At 37.0% G+C, this 25339-nt stretch overlaps 1 protein-coding gene across 1 annotated transcript; it reads left to right on the plus strand.

The window, feature by feature from the left end:
- Positions 1–13974: 13974 nt before the first annotated feature.
- Positions 13975–15871, plus strand: LOC149226161 (putative UDP-glucosyl transferase 73B6). The gene has a single exon (XM_089375228.1). The coding sequence runs from the start codon at positions 14118–14120 to the stop codon at positions 15618–15620; it is 1503 nt and encodes a 500-aa protein (XP_089231354.1). The 5' UTR covers positions 13975–14117; the 3' UTR covers positions 15621–15871.
- Positions 15872–25339: the final 9468 nt, after the last annotated feature.

The following is a 25339-nucleotide window of genomic DNA, read 5'->3' on the forward strand; positions in this document are numbered from 1 at the left end:
AAATATCTTTCTACACGCCTCTACTTTATTTGATAATATAAATATTTAGAAAAGATATTTAATTATCAGATATTTTTCCTTGGGTCTAATATTATTTCCTTGGGTTTTTAGAATAAATCTCTTGTGTTTATTATTTCCTTGTGTTTATAATATGAATCCCTTCAATTTATTAGTCTAAGGGCTCATATTCATAGGGTATAATGTTATTCATAGGGTTTTTAATATTAGTCCTTGAGTAAAATTTAAATCGTTGCGTTTAATTAATTAAAAATTAATAATATAAATTAATTAAAAACCAATATTTATATTAATGAATATCTATATTAAAAATTATTTATAAAAACAACACTTATATTAATAAAAAAAATTGTGTTAATAATCTTTGAAACTTCTATGTTTCATGTGAACCCTACACCCATCATCGAAGAAATGAAGTAAGAGCAAAGAAGAAGATAAATAGATACCAATCGTTTTTAAGAACAGTGGTGTCGGGAGAGAAGTCAAGGATTAGAAGTTATAATTTATTAAAAATATTAAATTAATTTATTTCATAATTAGGATCTAAGTTAAATAAAAAACAATAATAAACTATTAAAAAAGTAACTTATAAAAATTAAACTATTAAAGTATTAATAACTAATAAGAATATTATTAATTACTAATTTATTACTAAAAAATAAAAATAAAAATATTAAAGCGTAGGCCAATGAACATAAATCCATTATTAAAAAATTATAATGATTATTAACCTATAAAATATTAAATAGCTAATAAGACTTATTTTTGTTAAAATTGAATCGTTAATAATTGATAAACTATTAAATTATTAAACACTAAATCATTAACTAATTAATAAGAAAAATTATTAACTAAATCAATAAATGTTTAAAATATAAATAAATTTTACAATTAAGGTTTTGAAATGAATTTCAAAAAATTTAAGGTCTCTCTCGAATCAATTTTGCTTATATCAAATTTTTTATAAGATTGTTAAAATGCAATATAATAATATACTTTAAAAATTTCTATTAAAATACAAAATAAAAAATTATGTTTAATTAATAATTAATTTTTTAATTATATAAAAATGCTAACCTTTTAATACTAAAAACTTATCATATTTAAAAAATATATATAATTTTCCATAACAAAATGAATAGTTTTACTTTTAACCAATGAGATGGTTTTAAGGATGTAGAATCAACTTCCATTTATCTATAATCTTATTAATTAATCTTGTAACTTTTAACGCAAACAAAACACAATTCTTTTAATTTAGAAAATATTCAAATATTTAAATTAAAATTAGATTTGTTATAATTAATGGTAGCTTTTAACGCAAACAAAACACAATTTTTTTAATTTAGAAAATATTAAAATATTGAAATTAAATTAGATTTGTTAAAGAGACTTTTGTACGAAAATAAATAAAAAATAATGTCCAGTAATAGAAATTCAAATTAAAATTCGAATTTTGCAAGTTGTTTGTCTGTGTTGGGAATTTCTGATAATTCCAGAACAAAAATGAACAGAGAATAATGCTCTGTTTTTAACACAGGAAACAAAGTTCTTTGAAGCACCAAAAAAAACTTTGCATTCACCAACAAGACTGCTATTACAAAAGAATTCTTCCTCCAACAAAGAGATTTCACCAAAAACTCTTCAGATGCAGTCCCAAAAAAAAATTACTCTTTCCTTGCTTTAAAAATAACACTGGTGAAACACTATTGTGTTTGCACTGCTGTGCATTACAAAACAATTCTCTGTCTCCTCTTGCAAATTTACACTGTTGTGTTTAAAAAAAAAAAAATCTTTTTTTTTTTACATTCGCGCTGCTACATGCTACATTGCAGAGGGATTACAACTACCAAAAAAAATGACCTTACACTTTTACTTGTATATAAAAAAAATGAGTCCCGTGCATTAAAACGATAAACATAAATCCTCCACCTACATTTACCAACCGTAGTACATGTAATAAATTAATTCACATTAATTACTTACACTCTCATGAGTTACAGACGTCCTCCTGATAATAAAAAACAACAAAAAAATGTGTCGCCGCTGCCATAACCGTAGATCTGCCCCAAAATAATCGGACGACTGTCAATCAATATCGCACGGCCCTTTTTGCTGAACTTTACACGTCGGGGAAGGTTGACTTTGCAAAACCACTGAGGGCACGTGTCACCTGCTGAATGTGCTCGCTACCCGCTCGTGAAATACCAGCATTTCGTGAAAGGCAATGCGGGGGAACGTTGGCGGTTTTGGCGCTGCACGGCAGTTGAAAGTAATACTTCAAGACTCCCCTTTAATTTCAACCACTGGTTTATCAACCATACCCAGACATTTCCTCAAAAACTCAAAACTTTTCTGCCCCAATGGTTTGGTCAGAATATCTACGACCTACTCCTGAGTTCTGCGGTGTTGTAAAACAATTTCTCCATTGTTTACCAATTCCCTGATGTAATGAAACTTTGTGTCAATGTGTTTCGTTCTCTTATGAAACAAAACATTCTTGGATAATGCAATAGCTGAACTATTTTCACAAAAAATCACAGTTCCTTTTGCTTGCTCTTGGCATAAACTCCTTAACATCCTTCTCATCCAAATTTCTTGACACACTGCTACTGTAGTTGCCACATATTTTGTCTTTGTTGTAGACAACGCTACAATAGGTTGTTTTTTACAAGCCCATGAAATGGCTCCTGAACACATGTGAAAAACATAACCGGATGTGCTTTTCTGATCATCTACACTTCCAGCCCAATCACTATCAGTGTATCCAATTAAATCTGAACATTCTGAAGCAGTATATAAAATGCCAAACCTTTTAGTACCTTTAATATATCTCAAAATCCTTTCTGCTGCCTGCCAATGTGCTTCTTTTGGCCTCTCCATGAATCTGGAAATCAAACTAACAACATGCATCATATCCGGCCTAGTTGCAGTCAAATACATGAGGCTGTCAGCTATGCTCTTGTACAAACTAGGATCAAAATCCTTGTTGTTGTCCTCTTTGCTGAGTTTTAATCCCATGACTGTGGGAGTGATTGCTGCTTTGCTCTCCTACATATTAAATCTTTCCAACACTTCATTAACATATTTCGCTTGTGAGATAAAAATCTCATTTCCATTTTGTTCTACTTCTATTCCTAAGAAGTATCTTAGCAAACCCATGTCAGTCATTTCAAATTATTCTTTCATGACTGTTTTGAAATTTTCAATAAGGTAATCATCATTACCTGTGAAAATAACATCATCAACATATAACACAACAATTAGTATTTTACCATCCTTTTCTTTGATGTAGAGGGTGGGTTCTCCCTCACACTTTTCAAATCCATTTTCCATTAGATAGGAATCTATCCTACTGTACCACGCTTTTGGTTCTTGCTTCAACCCATAAAGAGCTTTCTTCAATCTTCACACTTTGTGCTCTTGGCCTTTCTTTTCATAGCCTAGAGGTTGTTCAATGTAAACCTCTTCCATTAACACTCCATTTAGGGATGCTAACTTCACGTCCATTTGGTAAACTTTCCACTTGTTTTGTGCTGCTATGGACAGCACTGCTCTCACAGTTTCCATTCTAGCAACCAGTGCAAAAGTTTCCTCATAATCTCTCCCGTACTACTGATTATATCCCTTGACAACCAGCCTTGCCTTGTGTCTTTCTATTTTGCCTTCAGCATTACTCTTGGTCTTGTAGACCCATTTAACTCCAATGACTTCATTTCCTTTTGGTAGTTCAACTAAATCCCATGTCTTGTTTCTTTCTATGGTTTTGATCTCTTCATCCATAGCTTCTATCCATTTCCTATCCTTAATTGCTTCTTCGAAATGAACAAGGTCATCAACATGACAATATAAAGCAAACAAAGAGTTTGTACCTTCATTTGCTGCCTCTTGTTCATAAATGTCACTTAAATTTCTGAACTTCTTACCTCTTTCATTTGGTGTACAAGTGCTTGAAGAAGCACTTAAATTTCCTCCTTGTGATGTGCTTGGAGAAGCACTTTCATTTCTCCTCAAGGGTGTCTCTTGCTGCCCTTGTGTTGGTGCTGCTGTTTGGGGATGTATCTCAGCCATCTCCTCATCATCTTCATCATGTGACAAAGAGTTTTTAACATTCACTGTTTTCTCTATGCTTCCATCCCAAGCTTCCTCCTCAATGAACTGAGCACCTCTACTCACAATAAGCTTCTTGGTGGATGGGTTATACAACCTATAAGCTTTGGATTCCTCACTATATCCAATGAAAATACATTTCTCCCCTTTGTTGTCCAACTTCTTCCTTAGTTGATCCGGAATGTGTGCATAAGCCACACATCCAAAAACTTTCATGTGGGTGACTCCTTGCTTTGTCCCACTCCATGCTTCTTCTGACACTCTGTTCATGACTGCTTTTGTAGCGAATCTATTCAAAATGTACGCTGCACAGTGTACAGCTTCAACCCAATAATCATTTGGCAAATTCTTTGCCTTTAAAATACTCCTCGCCATATCCATGATTGTCCTATTCTTCCTTTCGGCAACTCCATTTTGTTGTGGAGTGTACCTAGTGGTAAACTGCTTTTGAATTCCATTTTCTCTACAAAAATGTAGAAATTCTTTGGAGATATACTCACCTCCTCTATCAGTTCTCAAAACTTTGATATGCAGCCCACTTTGGTTTTCTACAAGTGCTTTGAAATTGCAAAATCTTTCAAACACTTCACTTTTGTTCTTCAGGAAATAAACCCAAGTTTTTCTAGTAAAATCATCAATAAATGTTAGTATGTAGTGGCTGCCTACAAGTGATGGAGTTTGCATTGGTCCACATAAATCTGAGTGGACAATCTCTAAGGGTGCTTTTGCCCTTATTCTTTTCCTAGATGGAAAACTTTCTCTGTGTTGTTTCCCCAAGATACAACCTTCACAAAGGCTGTCTGGTTTCTCTATCAATGGTAATCCTCTTACCATTCCTTTTCTATTCAACAAGTTAAGACCTCCAAAGTTGAGATGTCCAAATCTCAAGTGCCACAACCAATTTTCATCCTTTGGTTTGCTTTGGAAAGCCTCTTGTGTCACTGCGGCTATTTCTTTTCCATTTTTTAAATCTGCTTTCATTCTGAGAGGGAACATCCTGTTCCTTGTCATCTTCACTTCATCAATACATTGTTTGCTGAGTGTTTTATCCATGATGGTGCATACATCATCCACAAAGAAAACATTGCACCCTTTTTGAATAAGTTGTCCAATACTTAAGAGGATACATTTCATTCCAGGAACATAATAAACATCTGCTATGGTTTTCTTTTCACCTTTCTTTGTTAATACATTTACTTATCCTTTTCCCATAACAGAAACTTTATTATCAGTCCCTAGTGTGACTCGTGACTTCACACTCTGATCTAACATGGAAAACAGGGCTATGTTTCCTGTCATATGGTTACTGAAACTGGAGTCTAGAAACCATACGTCTTCACTCTTTTCTTCAGCCATATTATAGGCTAAAAAAAAATTACTTTGGTTGATATTTTCTCTAGTGAAATTTGCATTAGTTCTATTACTTATATCATGTTGCTTCTTCCTACATTCATTTGCATAATGCCCATATTTTTTACAATAGTGACATTGGACATTGGATTTATCATACCTTTGTCCTTGAGCATGATGTTTTCCACTTTTTTGGCTGCTGCCTTGGCCTTGGTTTTGATTTTGATTGCTACCTCTTCCTTGAGCATTTGCTGGACTGTTTCTTCCACCTCTATTTTGACTTCTACCTCTTCCTCTCTTGTTTCCTCTGCCTTGACCTCTTCCTCTTCCAAAGAACATCTGGGTCTTAAAGGCATGCTCTAGAGATGAGTTTTCATTTCTACTCAATCTCTGCTTATGTGTTATCAGTGATGCATGTAGTTCATCAACTGAGAAGTTTGTGAGATCCTTTGTCTCTTCTATGGTGGTGACAATCACATCGAACCTTGAGGGTAGGATCCTTAATAGTTTCTCCACAATCCTCCTTTCTTCAAGAATCTCTCCATGAGACCTTATCTGTGTGACCAGACCAATCACATGTGTGAAGAATGAGTCAATATTATCTAACTCCTTCATGCAGAGAGTCTCAAAATCTCTCCTCAGCAACTACAGTTTTGTTGTCTTCACTTTTTTCGTGCCTTGATAGGCTATCTTGAGAGTTTGCCATGCTTCTTTGGATCTCTTAGCTGCTGCTATCCTTGGAAACACACTCTCATGCACTGCTTGATACAAAAAGTAGAGGGCTTTAGAATCCTTCTTCTTATTGCTCTTCAACAGATCTTTCTCTGCCTGAGTTAAATTATTAAACTCATTTTCATCTGCTGGTTCTTCAAAACCATCCTCAACAAATTCCCATAAGTCTTGGGAAGCAAGCAAAGCTTTCATAGTTATTTCCCAATAGTCATAGTTTTTTCCATTAAATTGTGGGAGCTGGGTATTACAGATACCCATGCTAGTGCTGGCTCCAGCCATTCTTGCACTCTTAACTATGCTTCAAAATACTTGACTGTGTATTTAAAATGACTGACTGTCCTCAACAGTAACACAAAAAGAAACTTGAGAAATACCTTGGATTTTTTCTTGACTGAGTCTTCACTATGCTGGAGAAGCTGCTACAACAACAAATCCTTCCTTCAGCTTCTTTGACACCTTCAAAGAGCCTGGACAAGCTCTGATACCATGTTGGGAATTTCTGATAATTCCAGAACAAAAATGAACAGAGAATAATACTCTATTTTTAACACAGGAAACATAGTTTTTTTGAGGCACCAAAAAAAAAATTTAATTCATCAACAAGACTACTGTTACAAAAGAATTCTTCCTCCAACAGAGGGATTTCACCAAGAACTCTTCAGATGCAGTCCCAAAAAAAATTACTTTGTCCCTGCTTTAAAAATAACATGTTGTGTCTGCACTGCTGTGCATTACAAAACAATACTCTGTCTCCTCTTGCAAATTTACACTGCTATGTGTAAAAAAAAAATATTTTCCTTTTTTACATTCGCGCTGCTGCGTGCTGCATTGCAGAGGGATTACAACTACAAAAAAAAATGACCTTACACTTTTACTTGTATATAAAAAAAACGAGTCCTGTGCATTAAAACGATAAACATAAATCCTCCACCTACATTTACCAACCATAGTACATGTAATAAATTACTTCACATTAATTACTTACACTCTTATGAGTTATGGACGTCCTCCCAATAATAAAAAAACAACAAAAAAAATGTGTCGTCGCTGCCATAACCGTAGATCTGCTCCAAAATAATCAGACGGTTGTCAATCAATATCGCACGGCCCTTTTTGCTGAACTTTACGTGCAGAGGAAGGTTGACTTTGCAAAACCACCAAGACACGTGTCACCTGTTGAATGTGCTCGCTGCCCTCTCGAGAAATACCAGCATTTCGTGAAAGGCGGTGAGGGGGAACGTTGGTGGTTTTGGCGTTGCACGATAGTTGAAAGTAACACTTCAACAGTCTGCGGGGTATAATATGGTTTGAATAACTCATGATGGATTTTATATGAAATCTGAGAAGCTTTTAGCGTGAGTGTCGTGCTGAGAATTCTAATAATTCCAGACTCATAACACATATCATGGATTTTATGTGAAATCTGCAATATCAAGATAATGATTATATGGAAAAACAAAATGCATAGCTAATTTTTCCCATACCTGGATCACAAGTTGACATTTGTGAAACAAAGGTTCATTGTTTTCCCCCTCCTAATTGCAGATCACACATATGCGAGGCCCGTGCCATTAATGCTTTTGCAAGTTCTCCCATGTAAGATTATTGTTGTGGTAAACCAACCATGAGAAACAGATGATTTTGATAGAAATATGATTTTTCTAGAGTGCATATAAAATTGGGTTCTCCATATTGCTGTCTTCGTTACCACATAGAGTAGTAGATACTTCAGCCACCATAATATTTATGGACTTTAATTTTCCCGACCACACCAGATTATCACGTTGTTCTTCCCGACATATGCCCAGTGCTTTATAGCCAGCACAAATATGCTTCCATTCCATAGCCAGACTACCGACCATTCCCAAATCATGTGGTGTTTTCCATATGGGGGATCTATCCTTTCATGAATCAATTAGTTGGTTCCATAGGAATATGCCTTTTTCATAAAGAAAAGCAAGTAAGGAATCAAATACATAGCAATCCCCACCGACTCCAAGAATCCATTCCACCCTAATGATGATAGAGTGCCCCGATCCCATACTCCACACCAAATGTTGAATAAAGAATTTTGAGACCTTTTGCAAACTGCTCCATATGGCCGATCCACTTGTTATACCAATATTGTGCTTGCAGAACCAATATAGAAAGTCTCGATTTTTCATATATTTATGATTAATCACCTTGATCCATATACCCGATCCAAAGATAGCCCGCTGAAGAGATTTCACCAACAATGAATATCTAAATGATTTAAGATCCATAATACCCCATCCCCCCATACTTTTTGGGCAGGCAATATGAGACAGTTTAGTCAAGTGAAATTTTTTTGTCCATTGCTACCGGCCCATATATACTTGGCCATAATACGATTTATGTTATTTATGATGGCCATAGGTATGTGAAATAGGTGTGCCCAATATACCCCCAATTCGGTAAGGACAACCTATGTGAGAATCAGAAGACCACCCAGGGAAAGGCAGCGGAATTCCCATCCAGAAATTTGTTTGAAAAACAATCGACTAGCCACTGCCAATCAATGTTCCTATAACAATTTGGTTTAGTGTGATATATGAGATACTGCAAACTAGTCTACATTGATTCCGCTTCAATACCAAAGCAATTTTTAATATATTCAATGATCTCCATATCGCCTGAATCATGATATAGTATAGATTTGTGCATGTTCATACTCAAGCCATAAGCATTTGCAAATTTTTTTAAAATATGAAAAAGATTAAACCATGAGAGGCAATTTAGCATAGCCATGATAAGCACATCATCAACAAAAAGACCATGAAAAATTTTGATATCGTTCCCCATTACCAGTGCTAGAATATGTTCATCTTCCACCTCTTTTTTGATCCATAAACTTAAACCATCCATAGCCAAGATGAACAGGAGAGGAGAAAGTGAGCAACCCTGACACAGTCCACGTCCAGCCCTGAATAAGTGAGTAGGGTATCCATTGATAATGACTACATAGTTACTATTCATAACACATGCCAAGACCCAATTTACACATCTGGGTTGCAATCAAATATTGTACAGGACCATTCGCGGATAACCCCAGTCCAAACAGTCATATGCCTTCTGAAGATCCACCTTCATAATGGCAGCCTTAATGTGCTTTGTATGGATGGTATGCATACATTCCTGAGCGATGGCCACTGCATCATGGATTTGTCGATCCTGTAAAAAACCAAATTTCTTTGGTGATATAAATTTTGACAAAATGCCCCTCATCCAAACAACTATGGTTTTGGAAATAATCTTATAGATAAGATTGGATAGCGAAATGGGCCTGTAATCATTAAAAGTCGAAGATGGGTGTCACTTAGGAATAAGGGCGATATATGTATAATTTATGCGCAGATGGATTTCCCCCATGATCCTTGTCTCCTCCACCATCTTCAGAAGATCATTTTTAAATATATCAAAAAAATGTGTAAAAATTTCAACCATCCACTTGTCCGGACCCGGGGTTTTATCCCTCTTAAAGGTTTTTACTCCAATTTTTCATCTTCAGAGACCTCCTTATAAAAATTATCATTGTCTTCGACATCGAGCATAGTAGGGAACATATCAGCAACCCATATCAAATCTTTCGCTTCAGCCTCCCCTTTACGATCATAAGCATTTTGGAAGTGTACAACAACCGCACCACTTATTTCCTCCCGCGACTAGTAACACCTACCATCCTCATCATATATTTCCCAAATGAAGTTGATATTGTGTTTATGATTTGCATATCGATGAAAAAACTTTGTAATTCTGTCGCCTTCCTTAATCCATATAGCTCATCTCTTCAAACACGATGTGGCTTCAATAGGAGATAAAATACCCTTTTTTTAGTTCTAATGCTTATATGCGAGATCTTATATCCACAAGAAGAGAATGTGACATCATCCGCCGCAGGAAAGAGTCCAGTTCCTGTTGGATAGCCCTAAGATCCTTCTTCTGTTGCATAACCTTATGTCTTTTCCATGTTTTTACTTTCCTTCGAAGTAAGTCTAGCTTTTCCAGAATATGTTCCCGAGGGGAAGACCTCAAAATACGAGCCCAAGTCCATATCATATGGAAAAGAACATTGAAGTCTTGATCTTGAAGCCAAGTTCGGTTAAATTTAAAAGGCTGCCCATACCTATTATCCCCCCACCCGCCAATGCAATATAATGGGCCGATGATCTGAGAGGAAATTGTTGATAACATCCGTATTTACATTGCCCAGTTGCTCCACCAAGGTCTCATGGAGGATGAAACAATATAGCCTTTTCGCAATGTATGCCTCACCTTTTCTACCATTATCCTAGGTGGGAACTAACTTCGATGGGCATATATCAATGAAATTATGCTCGATAATAGCCTCACAGATCAAACCCGCCATTGTGTCCATTTTTCTAGTCCTCCCCCACACTTCATGCAGACCAACAGTATAGTTTAAATCTCCCGCGATAATCAGAGAAGCAAGGTTCATAATACCGGAAGCAAATGATGCCTCCCAGAACATCGTCCTGTTCCTATATGGACCGTATAGGTTATATGGATACAGTCCCTTTGCCCAGCAAAATATCCTTCTATTAAGATACCAGCCGAGCATGAAAAGGCTTTAGCCCGAACCCAGTGAGGATCCCATAATACCACAAGACCACCATAATGACCAGCTGCAGTCGTGGAAGCAATGTACCATTTCGGGAACATTTTTCGGAAGTAAACAACAATGTGGGAAACCGAATGAATGGTTTCTTGAAGTAAAATGATACAAGGATGTACAGAAAGAAAAAGTTGTTTAAGAGCTAGGAACTTACAGGGGGGTCCTAATCCCCAAATATTAAGCGATAAAATAGAAGTCATGGCACACCTTGAGCGGGCATCCGCGCTCCAAGGGCTCGAGAGGTGGGAACATCAGCAATAGGCACATCGATAAGAAATCTGTCAGGAGAGTTATAAATATTCTGTCTGGCATGGCCCCTAAAATAGTGACTTCCATGGTTGGTTTTACATTTGACAGTAATATTTCCTGCCGAGGTGGGGCTGATATGGGGAGAAGATATACCCAGCGGTTTATGTATGGTAAGAGACCATAGTTCAATAGTTTTCCTGTTAAGAAGATAGTTCAAATCACTACCCACAGAGTTGGTAGGTGAGGCCAGCGGGGTGATGAGAGGGCTACTACTAATGTGTGGACCCTAAGATTTAGGGATACGCGGAGGCGACAAAATATATGTAGCATATGAAGTGGATGGGACGTCGTGAGCCGGAAATAGCTTGGGGATGTCATGACCAGGAGGAGAGAGACCTGGGGATGGAGGTCGAGCTGGGAAATCAGGACAACTAGATCCAGGAAAGTCATATTTCGCCGAGGAAAAAGGGGATGACAGAATGATGACAGGAGAAATTCCTTCTCGTGAGGATCCATGAACAGAATAATTCGAAGGATGGGAGCCATGATATGTACCTGAATATCGACGTGGACCATTTCCCTAGATATATTTTGCAACTTGATGTAAATTTTTCGGTGCCCTCATACAGTTCCGACAATTTGATCTGCCACCCCTGCGTCGTGGACAGTTAGCCAAGACATGTCCCGTATGATGATAGAGAGAGCAGCGAAAAGGCACTCCCCAATAGTCCAACCTCTGAGTGAGGCTAGTCTCCCCCCAGTGAAGCCGAATATGATCCAGGAAACCACCTGGATATTCTTTTTCAATAATAATCCACGCAACTCATTTATCAGAGACCCCAGGCATCATGGATCCACATACACAAATTTCCCATTTGCGTTGCCAATATCCTCTAATGCTTGCTTCATCCATAGCTCGATGGGCAGGCCGGGTAACTTCACCCAAATTAACTTATTCTACAGGGTGTTATTAAGAGAATTGAACCCAATAAACCAGGAGTGAAGCTCCATAAAACTGCACCTGTCAATCCATGGGATAGATTTAATCTTCTGCAGGTCTTCCTCACTAAGGAAATGGAAGCTATACCAGCCTCAAAGCAACCTCACAACCATCGGCATGTAACCCATGACGGACTTCCACTTCTACTCTACCCATGATCTCATGTCTGAATCAGTTATGTCTGATAAATGCCAACGCCCAACAAGTGTGCGCTTTTGCAGGCTAGTAATGCGATCGCTTAACCTCCCAAATTCAAAAACTAGGGTGGGTGGTGGGGATGTTGTTCTAATGGAACGTGCCCGATGGCCAGATCGACGTTCATGCCTTGCATGAGTGCCACCCCATAGATCAAGGGAAGTATGATCACCACATGGCACAAATACATCCCCTAGAATGTTGTGCCAGCCAGCAAGGGATTGTGTGCCACTTCGCCCCCCACCTCCGTTACCTTTAAGCTTGTGTGACTCAGCCTCCATGGTAGCCTTAATGAATGCCTCCTAGGCTAACGTGTCAGAATCCAGGGTATCCATACAACCCAACACGATATGTCCCGTTAGCAACGCCACCCCCCAACCCGTTCAACCACAACAGATAACCAAGTGTGTGAAGTAAATACAAATCTCAGGAGATAGGGACAACTAGAGGATGGACGCGGAAGGAAGATGTAATATAGGTGACACCTCCTAGAACAGTCCTGACAAATTTCATAATCATCTAGGGATTCACACGAATAAGGAATAAAGCCCCATAGGGAAATGTCGTAAATCCATCTGCCAAAATAGGAAAGATAAGGAATGTTAGACTATAATTAAAGACAAGTCAAAAAGTGGAGAAAGCCGAGGAACCCCACATAACGTAAAAGACAAATCCAAATCACAACAGGAAATATATGGCATGTGCCATATTCAAGGAAAGGTAGTAATGGCCACCTACCACCTCGACAATTCAAAATTATCGAGAATATGCTAGAAAAGTATGTCGGATAATACAGAGAAGTCGACGCTGAGAATCACAGTCTACAACAAAAGAATTATCTAGAAAGCCCAATTCATCTACCCAGGAAGAGAAAATGCTAAACTCCGACATAGCAGCAAAGGTAGAAACAACCCTTACCTGTCCACCATATATCACCCAAACGAAAACCAATTTGTTTGCAAAGTTGTGAGATGTAAAAAGAATTGGAAAACTTACTATAGAATAGAAAAATACAAAGAAAAACAGAAAAGAATGCCCCTTAGGAGACTCTGGCATAAAAAAGACTCAAAACCTAGATGCATGAGAGCGCTTAGGAAAAGATGAGTAGTGAACAACGATATAGTATATAGATGGAAAAAACAATTATCAGCCAGATGTGAAACAATTCTGACCACAATACCCATATCCAGATAATGGTAAGATGTTAACAATTATTATAATACATTTCGGCTTCTTTAATTTTTTTAAATATTATAATTTCCCAAAAAAAAAATGATTAGATCTCTCACTCTCTTTCCATAAAATTTTGAATCTAATGTAAACTAATTCCACACAACCTACACCACATAACGATATAGCTTTTTGCAAACATCGGTGAGTTGCAAGGAAAGTTCCCACAGCTCGCACCAACAGTGAGACTGAGATGGTGGCATCGGACAGACCGCCGGGTTGCGTCCCGCCACCCGAGAGGTTTGCACCCTTCTCCGCCGAAAGTTGTTGGCCGTCAATGCTCTAATTCTGCGTCCGAAAGGGAGTGTGAGGACCCCACCTCGTCTTTCGATCGAAACCGAGTTCTTCCGTGGAGAACCTGACAGGATGGCAGACAAAAACCGGCGAGACCGGCCAACTGAACAATGGTTTTTTCGAACCCATTGGTTTGGACAACCGGTTTCGAGCAAAAATTAAGATATGCCTTCGCCATAATTTTATGAACTCCACTCAAACTCCAAGTCCAAAATGGCTACAAAGGTAGTTTGAGACATCAGAAATTGTGTTGATTGTGTTCTGGCGTGTTTATCTCTTTTCGTGATGGGAGAAAGCAAGGTACATGTAGTTTTGGTTCCAGGATTGGGGAAGGGTCATCTCATTCCATTCATGGAATTAGCCAAGCTGTTAGCCTCTCAACATCTCTGGGTATCGTTCATAACAACTCCGGGAAACGCTGAAAGGCTCCAGCCTCACGTCCAGCGTTCTAATCTGCATATCCGGCTGGTATCTCTGCCCTTACCGCTCATCGACGGAGTGCCCACAGGAATGGACACCATGGACGACATTCCATTTCGTGTAGCCGAGATACTGTTTTGTTCATCGGATAAATTAGCGGGGGGGTTCGAACAGTGGCTCGATGAGCAGATGAATAATATTATTGAGAGTTCTGAGGAGGAGACTGACGACTCCTTTCCTCCCCCAGTCTGCATTATCTGCGACATCTATGCAGGATGGGTGCACAGCTATGGCGCCAAGTTCGGGATCCCCACCGTGGTTTTCTATACTTCGGGGGTGTTCGCTATGTCTGTGATGCACTCCTTGTTTACCTACACTCCACATCACAGCGTGGAGGGAGACGATGAGTATTTTGGGGTTCCTGAGCTGAGCTTCGATCTCAAGCTGCGGAAGTCAGAACTGTTCGTGAATTTGCGAAATCCGAATTCGTATCCATTGGAGGGATTCGTTAGGGAGGAGATTAAACAGAGCATGAAGGGGTGGGGCATACTTCTCAATACGTTTTACGAGCTCGATTCCTTAGGGATCGACCACATTAGGAACCTAACGGGGAGACCCGTGTGGAGCATAGGACCCGTTCTCCCTCCCGCCGTTTTCGATGACAAGGGGGTCGATCACGAAAGTCTGAATAGCCGAGGTAAGGCGGCGGACATTGCCGAGGAGGAGTGCTTGAGGTGGCTGGATTCTCGGAGTCCTGAGTCAGTGGTGTTCGTGTGTTTCGGGAGCCACTGTATTCTGAACGAAAAGCAAATCCGTGCGGTGGCTGTGGGGTTAGAGGCGAGCGGGCAGGATTTCATCTGGGCCATCAGATCTCTTCACACAGAAGCCAAACCTAAAGGGACAGACGTGGGGCTGCCCGAGGGATTCGAGGAGAGGACTGGAGACAGGGGATTGCTTATATGGGGGTACGCGCCTCAGCTACTCATTCTCTCGCATCCTTCCGTGGGCGCATTCCTGAGTCACTGCGGGTGGAACTCTATGTTGGAGAGCGTGAGCGTGGGAGTTCCTGTGATTACTTGGCCTATGTTTGCAGAACAATCATTTAACTCGAAGTTCCTGGTAGAAAACCTGGGGATTGGCCTACAGATATGTTTGGACATGAGCAGTGTGGTCGATGAAGAAGATTTAAGAAGAGCAGTCACCATGCTTCTCGCCGAGGAAGAAGGAAAACATATTAGGAGGAGAGCTCAAGAGCTGAGGAAGCTTGCGAAAATAGCCGTAGATAAAGCGGGTTCTTCATGTACCAGTTTGAGGTGTTTTGTTGAAGAAATGCAACAGTTGGAGTATGCTAGAAAGTTGCGAAAATAGCTGTAGATAAAGCGGGTTCTTCATGTACCAGTTTGAAGTGTTTTGTCCAAGAAATGCCACAGTTGCAGTATGCTAGAAAGTTGTAGATTATTTGTTATAAGGTTTTTTTGAGTGGTTGTGGTGTATTTGTTGGGTTAAACTTTTCAATGTAATGTGATGCTATCCTCATATATGGCTTCTGACTCGTCAACCTTACAAGGAGACATTCCCTATGTAATCAAGTAGGGAACCACTCAGTGCCAAGTGTTATTGGGAGAACCGCACATAAAATATCGGTCCGAAAATTTGCAGAATTTTCAAGAAATAAAATTTTACTATGTTCTTATTTTTTTAATTTGCTTTATGTATCTAAAGGAGATAGCTGGCTTGGTAATTGTGGGTTATGAAGTCTAATTTAAATTATAAAATTAAAAATTTAAATACCTCTTAGCCAAACTAAGAGAAATAAAAAATATATATATTTTATATATAAAATATCCCAGTTAATATGTAATTGTATTAAGTATATTAACCATTTTGGTATGGAAATTTGATTGGCGTGTGAATTTTGATCAAAACAACCCACTTCTACTCCGCCGTGATTTATTTTTAAAATCATAATTTTATTAAAAATTAAAACAATTAAATTATCTAATACAAAATTTAAATAACATTTTATTTAATTTAATTTTAGAGTTGGGTGTGGCATGGCACACGAACGTTTGATATTTAATTTTGATATTTTTCTATCAATCAATGCTAATATGGAAAACGAATGGCTTTGCATTTGAATAAATTTTTTTATTAATTTATTAATTTTAAAGATATGTGTTATTATATTTTTTCGAATATAAATAAAAATAATATTAATTTTAAATTTATAAGATGTAAAGAAGGATCGGTTTTTATTTATTTTAAAATAGGTATATATTTTAAGAGATTTAATTTATTTCAATGTTTAATAGATTAGAATTAAAATTAATCTAGATTTATTTCAGTGTTAATAGATTAAGATTAACATTAATCCAGATTTATTTAAATTTTTTTTAAATAGTTTATATTCCACATAAATACTATGAATCAATACCATGAATTATTTTCATTAATATTATTATTTTATTTTATTTTGTAAAACTTTTAAATATTTACATTATATGATATTATTTTTTTTATATAATTTAATTTTTCAACATATTAAACAAAACATTACATTACAATATCACTACAATATTAAATTAAAAAACACCTCAAATTAAATTACATATAATTCAAATTCAATATTTTACTTTTAATAAATTCAGACACTAATTTTATTTAAAAATTTAAACAATCAACTATATATAATTTATTTCTATCCGAAAACTATTTTATAAATAATCACAAACCTGTTAATTTATAAACTAATTATACTTCTCGAAGCTAATTACGTTTTTTCTCTTTTCCGCCTTTAAAATATAGGTGTCAAAATTTATACAGTATAAAAACTGTGTTTCGTTTTCGTAAATACTAATTATTTTTTTTTTCTTTTCTAATTATTAAAGGTTTTGTTACTTACTATATATTGATAATTCTAAAATTTTATATTTATTGGTCATTTTTATATGGTATTTGACCGCATATTGTGTTTTATTTGTTCTTGTGAGTGAATTTGGATTAAGCAACATCAAATCTCACGTCTCCATGTGAATAAAATATGTGATATCAATCATGACACTTCGCACATATTATCAACAGAGTTATTTAAAAGTACAATAATGTCATGGAAGACATGGTCTGGATATAGTTGCTTAGAACATTGTTTCACTCCACTAAATTATTATTACCTTTTCTCTTACTTTTAGTTGAATTATGTCTAAGTTGGGGCCAACTCCAAAATTATATGGAAGAATGATATACTCATTTATAACATGCTATCACCAAAATTATGTTAGGTTCAATCAAATTTACACACTCTACAAAATTGGTTATATTCAAATTCATCTCAATATGAGTAAAATCCTCATACCCCACACCCTACACTAAAATAGGAATGGCTATGAAGGAATTCATCTTGATCTGGGTAAAATCCTTAAAGTTTATGTGAGTTGTATTAATGAGGAAGTCAAATCATATTTCAACTGTTGAGTTGATACAACTTAAAAAGTCTAATCATATTATATTGGATGGTTGGTGCTAATTGTATTTCAATGATAATATCTAATCATATTGTATCATATGTTATAGGTTACTACAGATTGAATTATGTTGCTAGAAGAAGTGTTAGAATTCATTACTAATCATCTTGTATTAGACGCCATAGATTACTAGAGATCGAATTTAGTCACCAGAAGACATGTTAGAATTTGTTACTAATCACCATATATGTACTAATCACAATCATAGGAGCGTGGTGTTAGTTATATCTATAAAGAAGGAAAGTAGGTTATTGATTCCAATCATAAGTTACTAAATTAGGATGGTAGCTACAAAAGAGATAGTACCCTAGTGTACTTTGATGAGGTGATTTTTTTCACTTTTTCTAGACAGATTTGTTGGTCCATTTTGTCCAAAATTTGATTAGAAATTGAGAAAGTTGTAGTTTTAAATAGTTGAGTCTGTACTTTTTCTAAAATTTGAATCCATTTCTATATTAAAAAATGTAATTAAAATGACAAAACATTATAATATCTTTGTTTTCAACGAGAATGATTACTTTTTCATTAAATCCATGCCCAATCACGACAAAATCCAAGGAGATTTATAATGTGAAAGTAATTATGGGCATCTTGACTAACATATTCTAGTTGTATCAGTCATCAAATTACATTCAAAACCTCAAGACTCAAGTACTCTTATTCTACTATTGGTATATATTCGATAAAATGTAAATAGGAGAAATAAGCATTTAAACCCAGTCATTTGATAACAACTTAATCTAGAGGGTCTAGTAGCTTATTCAAATCAATTTTTAGTTTCACTTCTGCCTCAGAGTTGTTTGACTCGTTCTATTGAAGCTGAAGATTGGCCACCATGTTGTGAAGTGCCTCCACTTTGTCCTCCAAGAAAGAAATCCTTAGACACTAGCTCTCCATGGTGTATAATGTGCTAGTTTGAGAGGTGCTCTCCCGAAGAAATGTCACTTGAAGGTCATATATCTCGACCCTCATTTCTGTAAGTTCCATTCTGCATTTTTCATAGGCAGGAGGAGCCTAGGGGCTAGAGTCCAATGGGCCACCCTACGATTTAAGATTTTTATTCTCCCTTCCTGAACCACATACAGTGTGGTGCGGTCGACAACCCCAAGGTCATATTGCCATGGAAACCAAAACTATTGAAGAGTGCTCTCACGAGAAGGAAGACAGTGCACTCTACCACCGCCAAGGGTGGCAAACACTAATGTAGAGAAATTAACACTCTATATTTATTTCTTAAATAATTGGGATACTAGTGTTACCTAAGAGACGAAATTGAATTAGGCCAATGAAGGTGTGTTCCTAGAGAGAAGGTTATTGTTGCAAATCCTCTACCTTCCAGAGGGCTCGATGCCTTTGAGCCCGACAACCCACCACCACACTGTCAGCAACTGAAGCCCAGACTCCTACCAAACCTCTAGAATGAAGCAAGAAAAGAATCCTGATATCCATTTATTCCAATCCCTTAACAGGGAGAATGTATGAGGATCAATTGTCTCTGAAAAATTACTAGGGTCCCAATGCAAATTCATCATCAATCTGTTGTTTGAAATGACACTCACTTCATGCATCCTGGCCTTCATATAGACCTCATGTCTAATTGTTTCCTAAGAGATTAATTGCATCACTTTGGATAAGTTGTTGCATAATGAATACACGCAATTTCACATTACGTGAATCCTAAATAGAGGCACAATGAATTGGAGTAGCACGCTGTTGAAAATAGCAACAAGAAATGCTAAATATATAAGTGCTAATTTAGTACCGTTATAAATAGAATTTCGGGATACCTTCGTATTTTAGTTAGTCCATAAAACTAAAATAGTGAAGTAAAATTCGAATTTGATCTTAGCAGTTGTTTGTAAAATAATTAATTAATTCAGCATGAGTTAATTAGTTAAGGAAAATCAAACATGAAGTCTATGTGGGGACGTGCAACGGTTTCTCCATTAATTGAGGAATTTATCCATCAATTAAAGAGATAAGGATGAGTTGTAATTAGTTGGCCCAGTTAACTGAGTCAAGTCCAGTTAGATTAATTCAAACAGTTTGTTGAATTAATGTAAGTTCAGTTAGTTAATGCATGCATGCATGTAACTACTACACTTCAGATAAATGAATATTCTCTCATAAATAACTCATGCATGTCAGTTCAGACGGAAACCCAGTTGAGATCATATGGAGGGGAAGTGTACTATCAATTGCTAGAATATTCCATTGTGAATATCCCTTGCATGCAGAAGGAGTTCTTTCCTTGAGGATTGCGTAGTTACTTCTTGAGGTTTTGTGAGTGTGATGAGGCCAATTCACACATGCGGCATCATTGGACCCCAAAAAAAACTGCGCAAGGAAATAGGAGGCTTGGAGGGCTTGAGGAGGAAATATATTGTCTCTATTCAATCTGTGAGCTGTATTGTTTGATTGTAGAGAGAGCAGGATAGCTTGAGAGCTAATTCTTTTTGTAACTTGAACAAGATTTCCACTTTTATGATAATACAGAGATTGGGGTTTTAGGTTGAGGCTTTCCCTGGGTTATTTCTTCTGTGTTATGTGTGATTTATTTCTCATTCTCAGTTATATGTGTTCTCTTGATCTTGCTCAATTCAATTAAGCTTCTGCAAAGTGTTGTAGAAGTAGATCTTGTATTTTTCTTTAGTCTATTTCATAATCTGTTGATATACAGTGGGAATTTCTACACACGCTTGCATGAATCTAAAAACTATGAGATGCCATGTTGAGGTTGGTGATGGCATCACATGCCAATAATAACGACAAATCCATAATGGAACCATCATTATAATTTATGCATGAATGATTATGTAAGGAAAGAAGGAGTTGAGGGAGAGGAACATTCGTGAGGGGGGTCGACCATGAGGTAGGACTTTTCCTTAAATTTGAATTACAATGGGTTCAATATTGTAAAGAGGAGGGATAATTTATACCCATAGATAACATTAGGGGATAGGGAATGGGTCCATCTCACCATTTATGTCAATTTTAACTTTTTCCAGCAAACATGAATTATTGCCCATTTGGTCCACATCAGCATCGTGGGTCCTTAAAATGTGGAAGGGTTGTGAAGAAGACAAGGAAAATAAGACGTCTTTGATTCGTTGAGGTAAAAAACTTAGTAAATTGTCTCTAGGAAGGGAGCGTGTTCTCAATAGTCATATTACAAAAAGGGAGTCTCCTAGGATGAAGATGTCCTTGATTGGTCATTTTTTAGCTAAAAGAAGGCCCAAATAGTGTCCATAGGATTTTTCTTGATTGTTGGTTTTCCTTCCCAGGCCCCAAGCATGCTTATCAATAATTATTTCTTTGTGATTAGAGAGAATCCTTCCCCCTCTTGCCACCCCTAGATTTCGTTTAGAAGCTCCATCAAATTGTAGAATCCAGGACTGAGATTTTAGCTTCCATTTGAAAAAACTATCAAGAGCAATACGAAGAAGCCAAGATGGGAGGGACTTGGGTGACTTAGAGGAAGGAGGAGAATGAAGGGGTGAGATCTAGGGCTTGATACATTGAAGCTCAGAGGGATCCAAAGCAGGATATACCGAAGGGGGGTTGTATTCAAAGCAAAAGGCGAGGGATTTGAAGGAAGCACATCTGACAGGGACACATATGGATTTGAATATAATGCTATTTCGGGATAGCCAGACTTTGCAGCATACATATTTATGGAGGGCTATTGAGGAGCCCTTAAAGGAGGATTTGGTATGAATGGAGCCAATATAGTGCTTGTGCCAAGAAGAAAAAAATATTAAATGTTAGGGGGCTAACGAGTTTTGCAAAAAAGAGGACCCAAGGAAGTGCTCTAGATTGCACGAGAGTCAGGAAATTGCAAGAACATATGGGTGATAGTTTGTTCTTACTTTTCATAAAGAGGGCACCTAGAGGGACCTGCAACCTCTCTTTCCCTGAGATTTTCTGTCGTTAAGATTTTCTTGTAGAACAATATCCAACAAAAGATGTTTACCTTGGGGATGACATTGAGTTTCCACACCTTGCTCCAAATGGAGGACTTCACTGGTACCTGGTGCTGGAAAAGGAGAGTGTTATATCCTTCTTTAAAAATGTCGTGAGAGTTTTTCCAACCCCATTTATCTTCTGCGAAGTGGCTGAGGGAGGAACATCTAGTCAGCCTACTCTTAAGTGATTTGAGGGTCGTTTTTAGGTGATTGAGGATTCCCTCAAACTGCCAACATGTCCAATTGCGTTGCATATCCAAGGATCATATATGATCCAAACATTCGATGCCATCCTGAGAGAGGAATTACTTCAATGGGAGAATGGAAGGATCCAATCCCAGAGCTTGCTAGCCCAGTATCGAATCTGTCCATATATTCATATTGTGTCCATTCCCTGGGATTCGACATAGGTAATCTAAGATAAGAAGGGAGGATGAAGAAATCAATATCTAAGTAGGGGAACAGTGGTTGGGAACATTAGCTTAAGCTCCATCGTTATTTGTAGTCATATATTTAGCTCTCAGCACTTGCTTAGCTAACAATTGATTTTCCAAAATAATTTAGCCCTCATGGCTAAATTTACTAAAGAAGGGTCCTAGATGCCAAGTCCTTCATGGAGCTTTGGGGCTCTAACAATATTCCAATTCACCAAATGATATTTTTTGGTTTCACTCTTTCCTCCCTCCCATAAGAACTTCCTGATATATATATGAATTTGATTCATCACATACTTCATATCCAAGAGGGAGGGAATTCGATAGAGGGGAATAACATAAATAATTTATTTGACCATAATTGTCCTGCCTCCAACATTGAGCCAAATTGCTTCCCACTTCATCAACTATGGTTTAATCTTCTCCAAAATGGATTGCCATGAATTGGGGGAGGTTTTTCATAAGTAAATTGGAAATCCCAGATATTTGAATTCCTTATAGTGTCTCACCACCTTGTATCCCACGATGTATTTTATCCTCTTGACTTTCTATGTAAATGTGTTCTAGAGATCCTAATTTTGTTATCATTGGTCATTCCTCAAGATGCTAGAAGAAATTTCTATAAATTGAATTTGAATCTCTTTGCAATTGTCACTGAGGGTCCTCCTACATGAATGGTGTCATCTGCAAAATGACCATTATTCACGCTTCTAATTCCTCCTTGGAATGAGGGGTCGAGGATGTTTTCCACTATTCTTTCTACTTCTAAGCACCTACTCAATGAGTCTACCATAATCATGTACAAAAAGGGGGAGATCAGGCATCCCCACCTCAATCCCATGAGATGTCTTCAAGAAATCCGCAACTCTCTTATTGACTAGAGGGAAATCCATGGAGATGAGATACAAAAAGCTATCCATTGTATACAATTTGCATCAAATCCCATAATAAATTCATGCCTTACCCTATCAAATGCATTTTCCATATCAAATTTTATGATCATGCCCTGATCTCCTCTTTTCCATCCAAATTCCACTACCTCCTTTATTAGAATTATGTTGTCAAAAATTTGGCACCCTAGGAAAAGGCCTCCATGGTTGGACGAAATAAGAAGGGGGAGGGATTTTTGGAGCCTAGAAGCTAACAATTTTGATATAATCTTATAGGACACATTGCATAGAGAAATTGGGTGAAAATGAGAGAATTGTGAGGGATTAGATTCTTTTGGGACTAGGGAAAGGAAGCAGGAATTAATTTCACCCCCCATACACAACCTTTTGAGAATATAACCAATCATCCAATAAATATATCTGTCTATCAAGTCCCATAAATGTTGAGAAAAACAAGCAAAGAATCCATCTAGCCTAAGGGCTTTATCGGGAAGAAAGGAGAATGTTATGCCCTTGATTTCTTCCATAGCCAAGGGAACTACCAGTTGGGCATTGATGTCTTTTGAAATTAAGGAAGGAACATGCTCCAGCATGTAGGCCTCACTCTCCTAATCTCTTGGAGGGATATCTTGATACAGAGCTCTGAAGTGAGAAACATCGACACCTTTAATGTCTTCAAAATCAGAGAGGATCTATATGTGAAACTAGATTTGCGAGATTTTGTTCTTTCGTTCTCTATATAATGCCTACTTGTGAAAGAAGTTGGTGTTATGATATTTGGATTGCAACCAACTATTGTGATATTTCAACCTCTAGTACTCCTCCTCCTACTTGAGGACGGAATTGTAGGGCTTAAATGCTTCGGCTTCCCTTTGAAAATCCTCCTTTAAGACAAAACCAATTTCTATGTGTTCTTGTATGGAAGTCAACCGTTGTTCCATCTCCTGGATTATGAATTTCATTTTTGACTTGCCTTCCTTCATCCATGTTTTAATGCTTAACTTTAGAAGCTTAATTTTAGTTTCCCAAATGAACTCGGGGATTCCCTCCACCCATTGCGCCCAAGAGTCCTCTACCAAACCTTTGAATCCTAGGGAGAAGAGCTAGAAAGGAGAGAAGCAAAAAGGGATTGGGTCGAAGTTCTATTGAGGGAAGAGAAAAAGGAGGATAAGGCGATGACCACAACCATTCCAAGGAAGAATGAAAGAGCGTAGATTAAGATTCAAATCCAATAAACTATTTGGAGCTGAAAAGTGATCCAATTTAGCAGCTATGTGGCCAAGACTAAAGTGCTTATTGTTCCAGGTATATTGAAATCTAAAAGGCTTAACCGCAAAGAGACTGAAGTGATGAATAAGATCTTCCATGAATTCTTTAAAGGGGTCCTTTACATACTCATAAGCTTTCCATCCCGCGTTCATTTTTATGAAATGCTTTAATGCCATAAGCTTATGATGCATTTGAACGTAAGACCAAATATAAACACCTAAAAAAGGTGTTTCGTTCCTTATTCCTTCCTTATCTTGTCAACTGGTCTTTAATTGCTTAGAACGCGCCATGCATTGGATTAATTACATGTTGACATGTATACAACTTAATTCAAGTAATGGAAAAATATTTTGTAACGGGGAAAAAGTTCTTTTAATGAGCCAACGGTTTCGACGAACAATGTATAATATTCGGGTTTTAAAATGCATTTCTTTAATTGCTGGTTACTTTGACCTATGATCAACGTGAACCTCCATAAAAACGCGACATGTGACATAAGTCATTTAATATATAACAAACATGGATATTGGTGTCTATCGTAAAATGGGCAACGTTTCAAATTATTTACAATACGACCTACGTGACGTACAATCACACAATGCATTTTACATTGCAATCACTAATCACGAAAAGGGATTTGAATTTATGCAATATGTAAAGCTCATACACAAGGTATAATAATATTATATAATATAAATATTATGTTATGTGTTTAAGTTTCATAATATATATACATGCAATGTGAGAACTATGAAACAAATACAAAAGGTGAAGTATATATTATGCATAATATTATATATAATAATGTGGGAAGGTGACGAGGGAGGGGTAATAGTAAATCTTGAAGAAAAATACATAAATAAAGTTTTAATGGGACTAGGTATTGCTAGGAACAACCAAGCTGAAGCTTTTTCTACTTGGCAGGGTCTGAAAATTAGCATTTCTAATGGTATCAAAAACTTGATTATCATTGGTGATTCTATGACAGTAATCCAAAAATGTTTGAAG

Source organism: Pinus tabuliformis, chromosome J, assembly GCF_031772625.1.
Source record: "Pinus tabuliformis cultivar Carrire ecotype Pingquan chromosome J, CPIR1, whole genome shotgun sequence".
NCBI lineage: Eukaryota > Viridiplantae > Streptophyta > Pinopsida > Pinales > Pinaceae > Pinus > Pinus tabuliformis.

Bases quoted from the DNA above. Each gene is read 5' to 3' on its own strand.
- LOC149226161 (XM_089375228.1), top strand. From the start codon at position 14,118: ATGGGAGAAAGCAAGGTACATGTAGTTTTGGTTCCAGGATTGGGGAAG.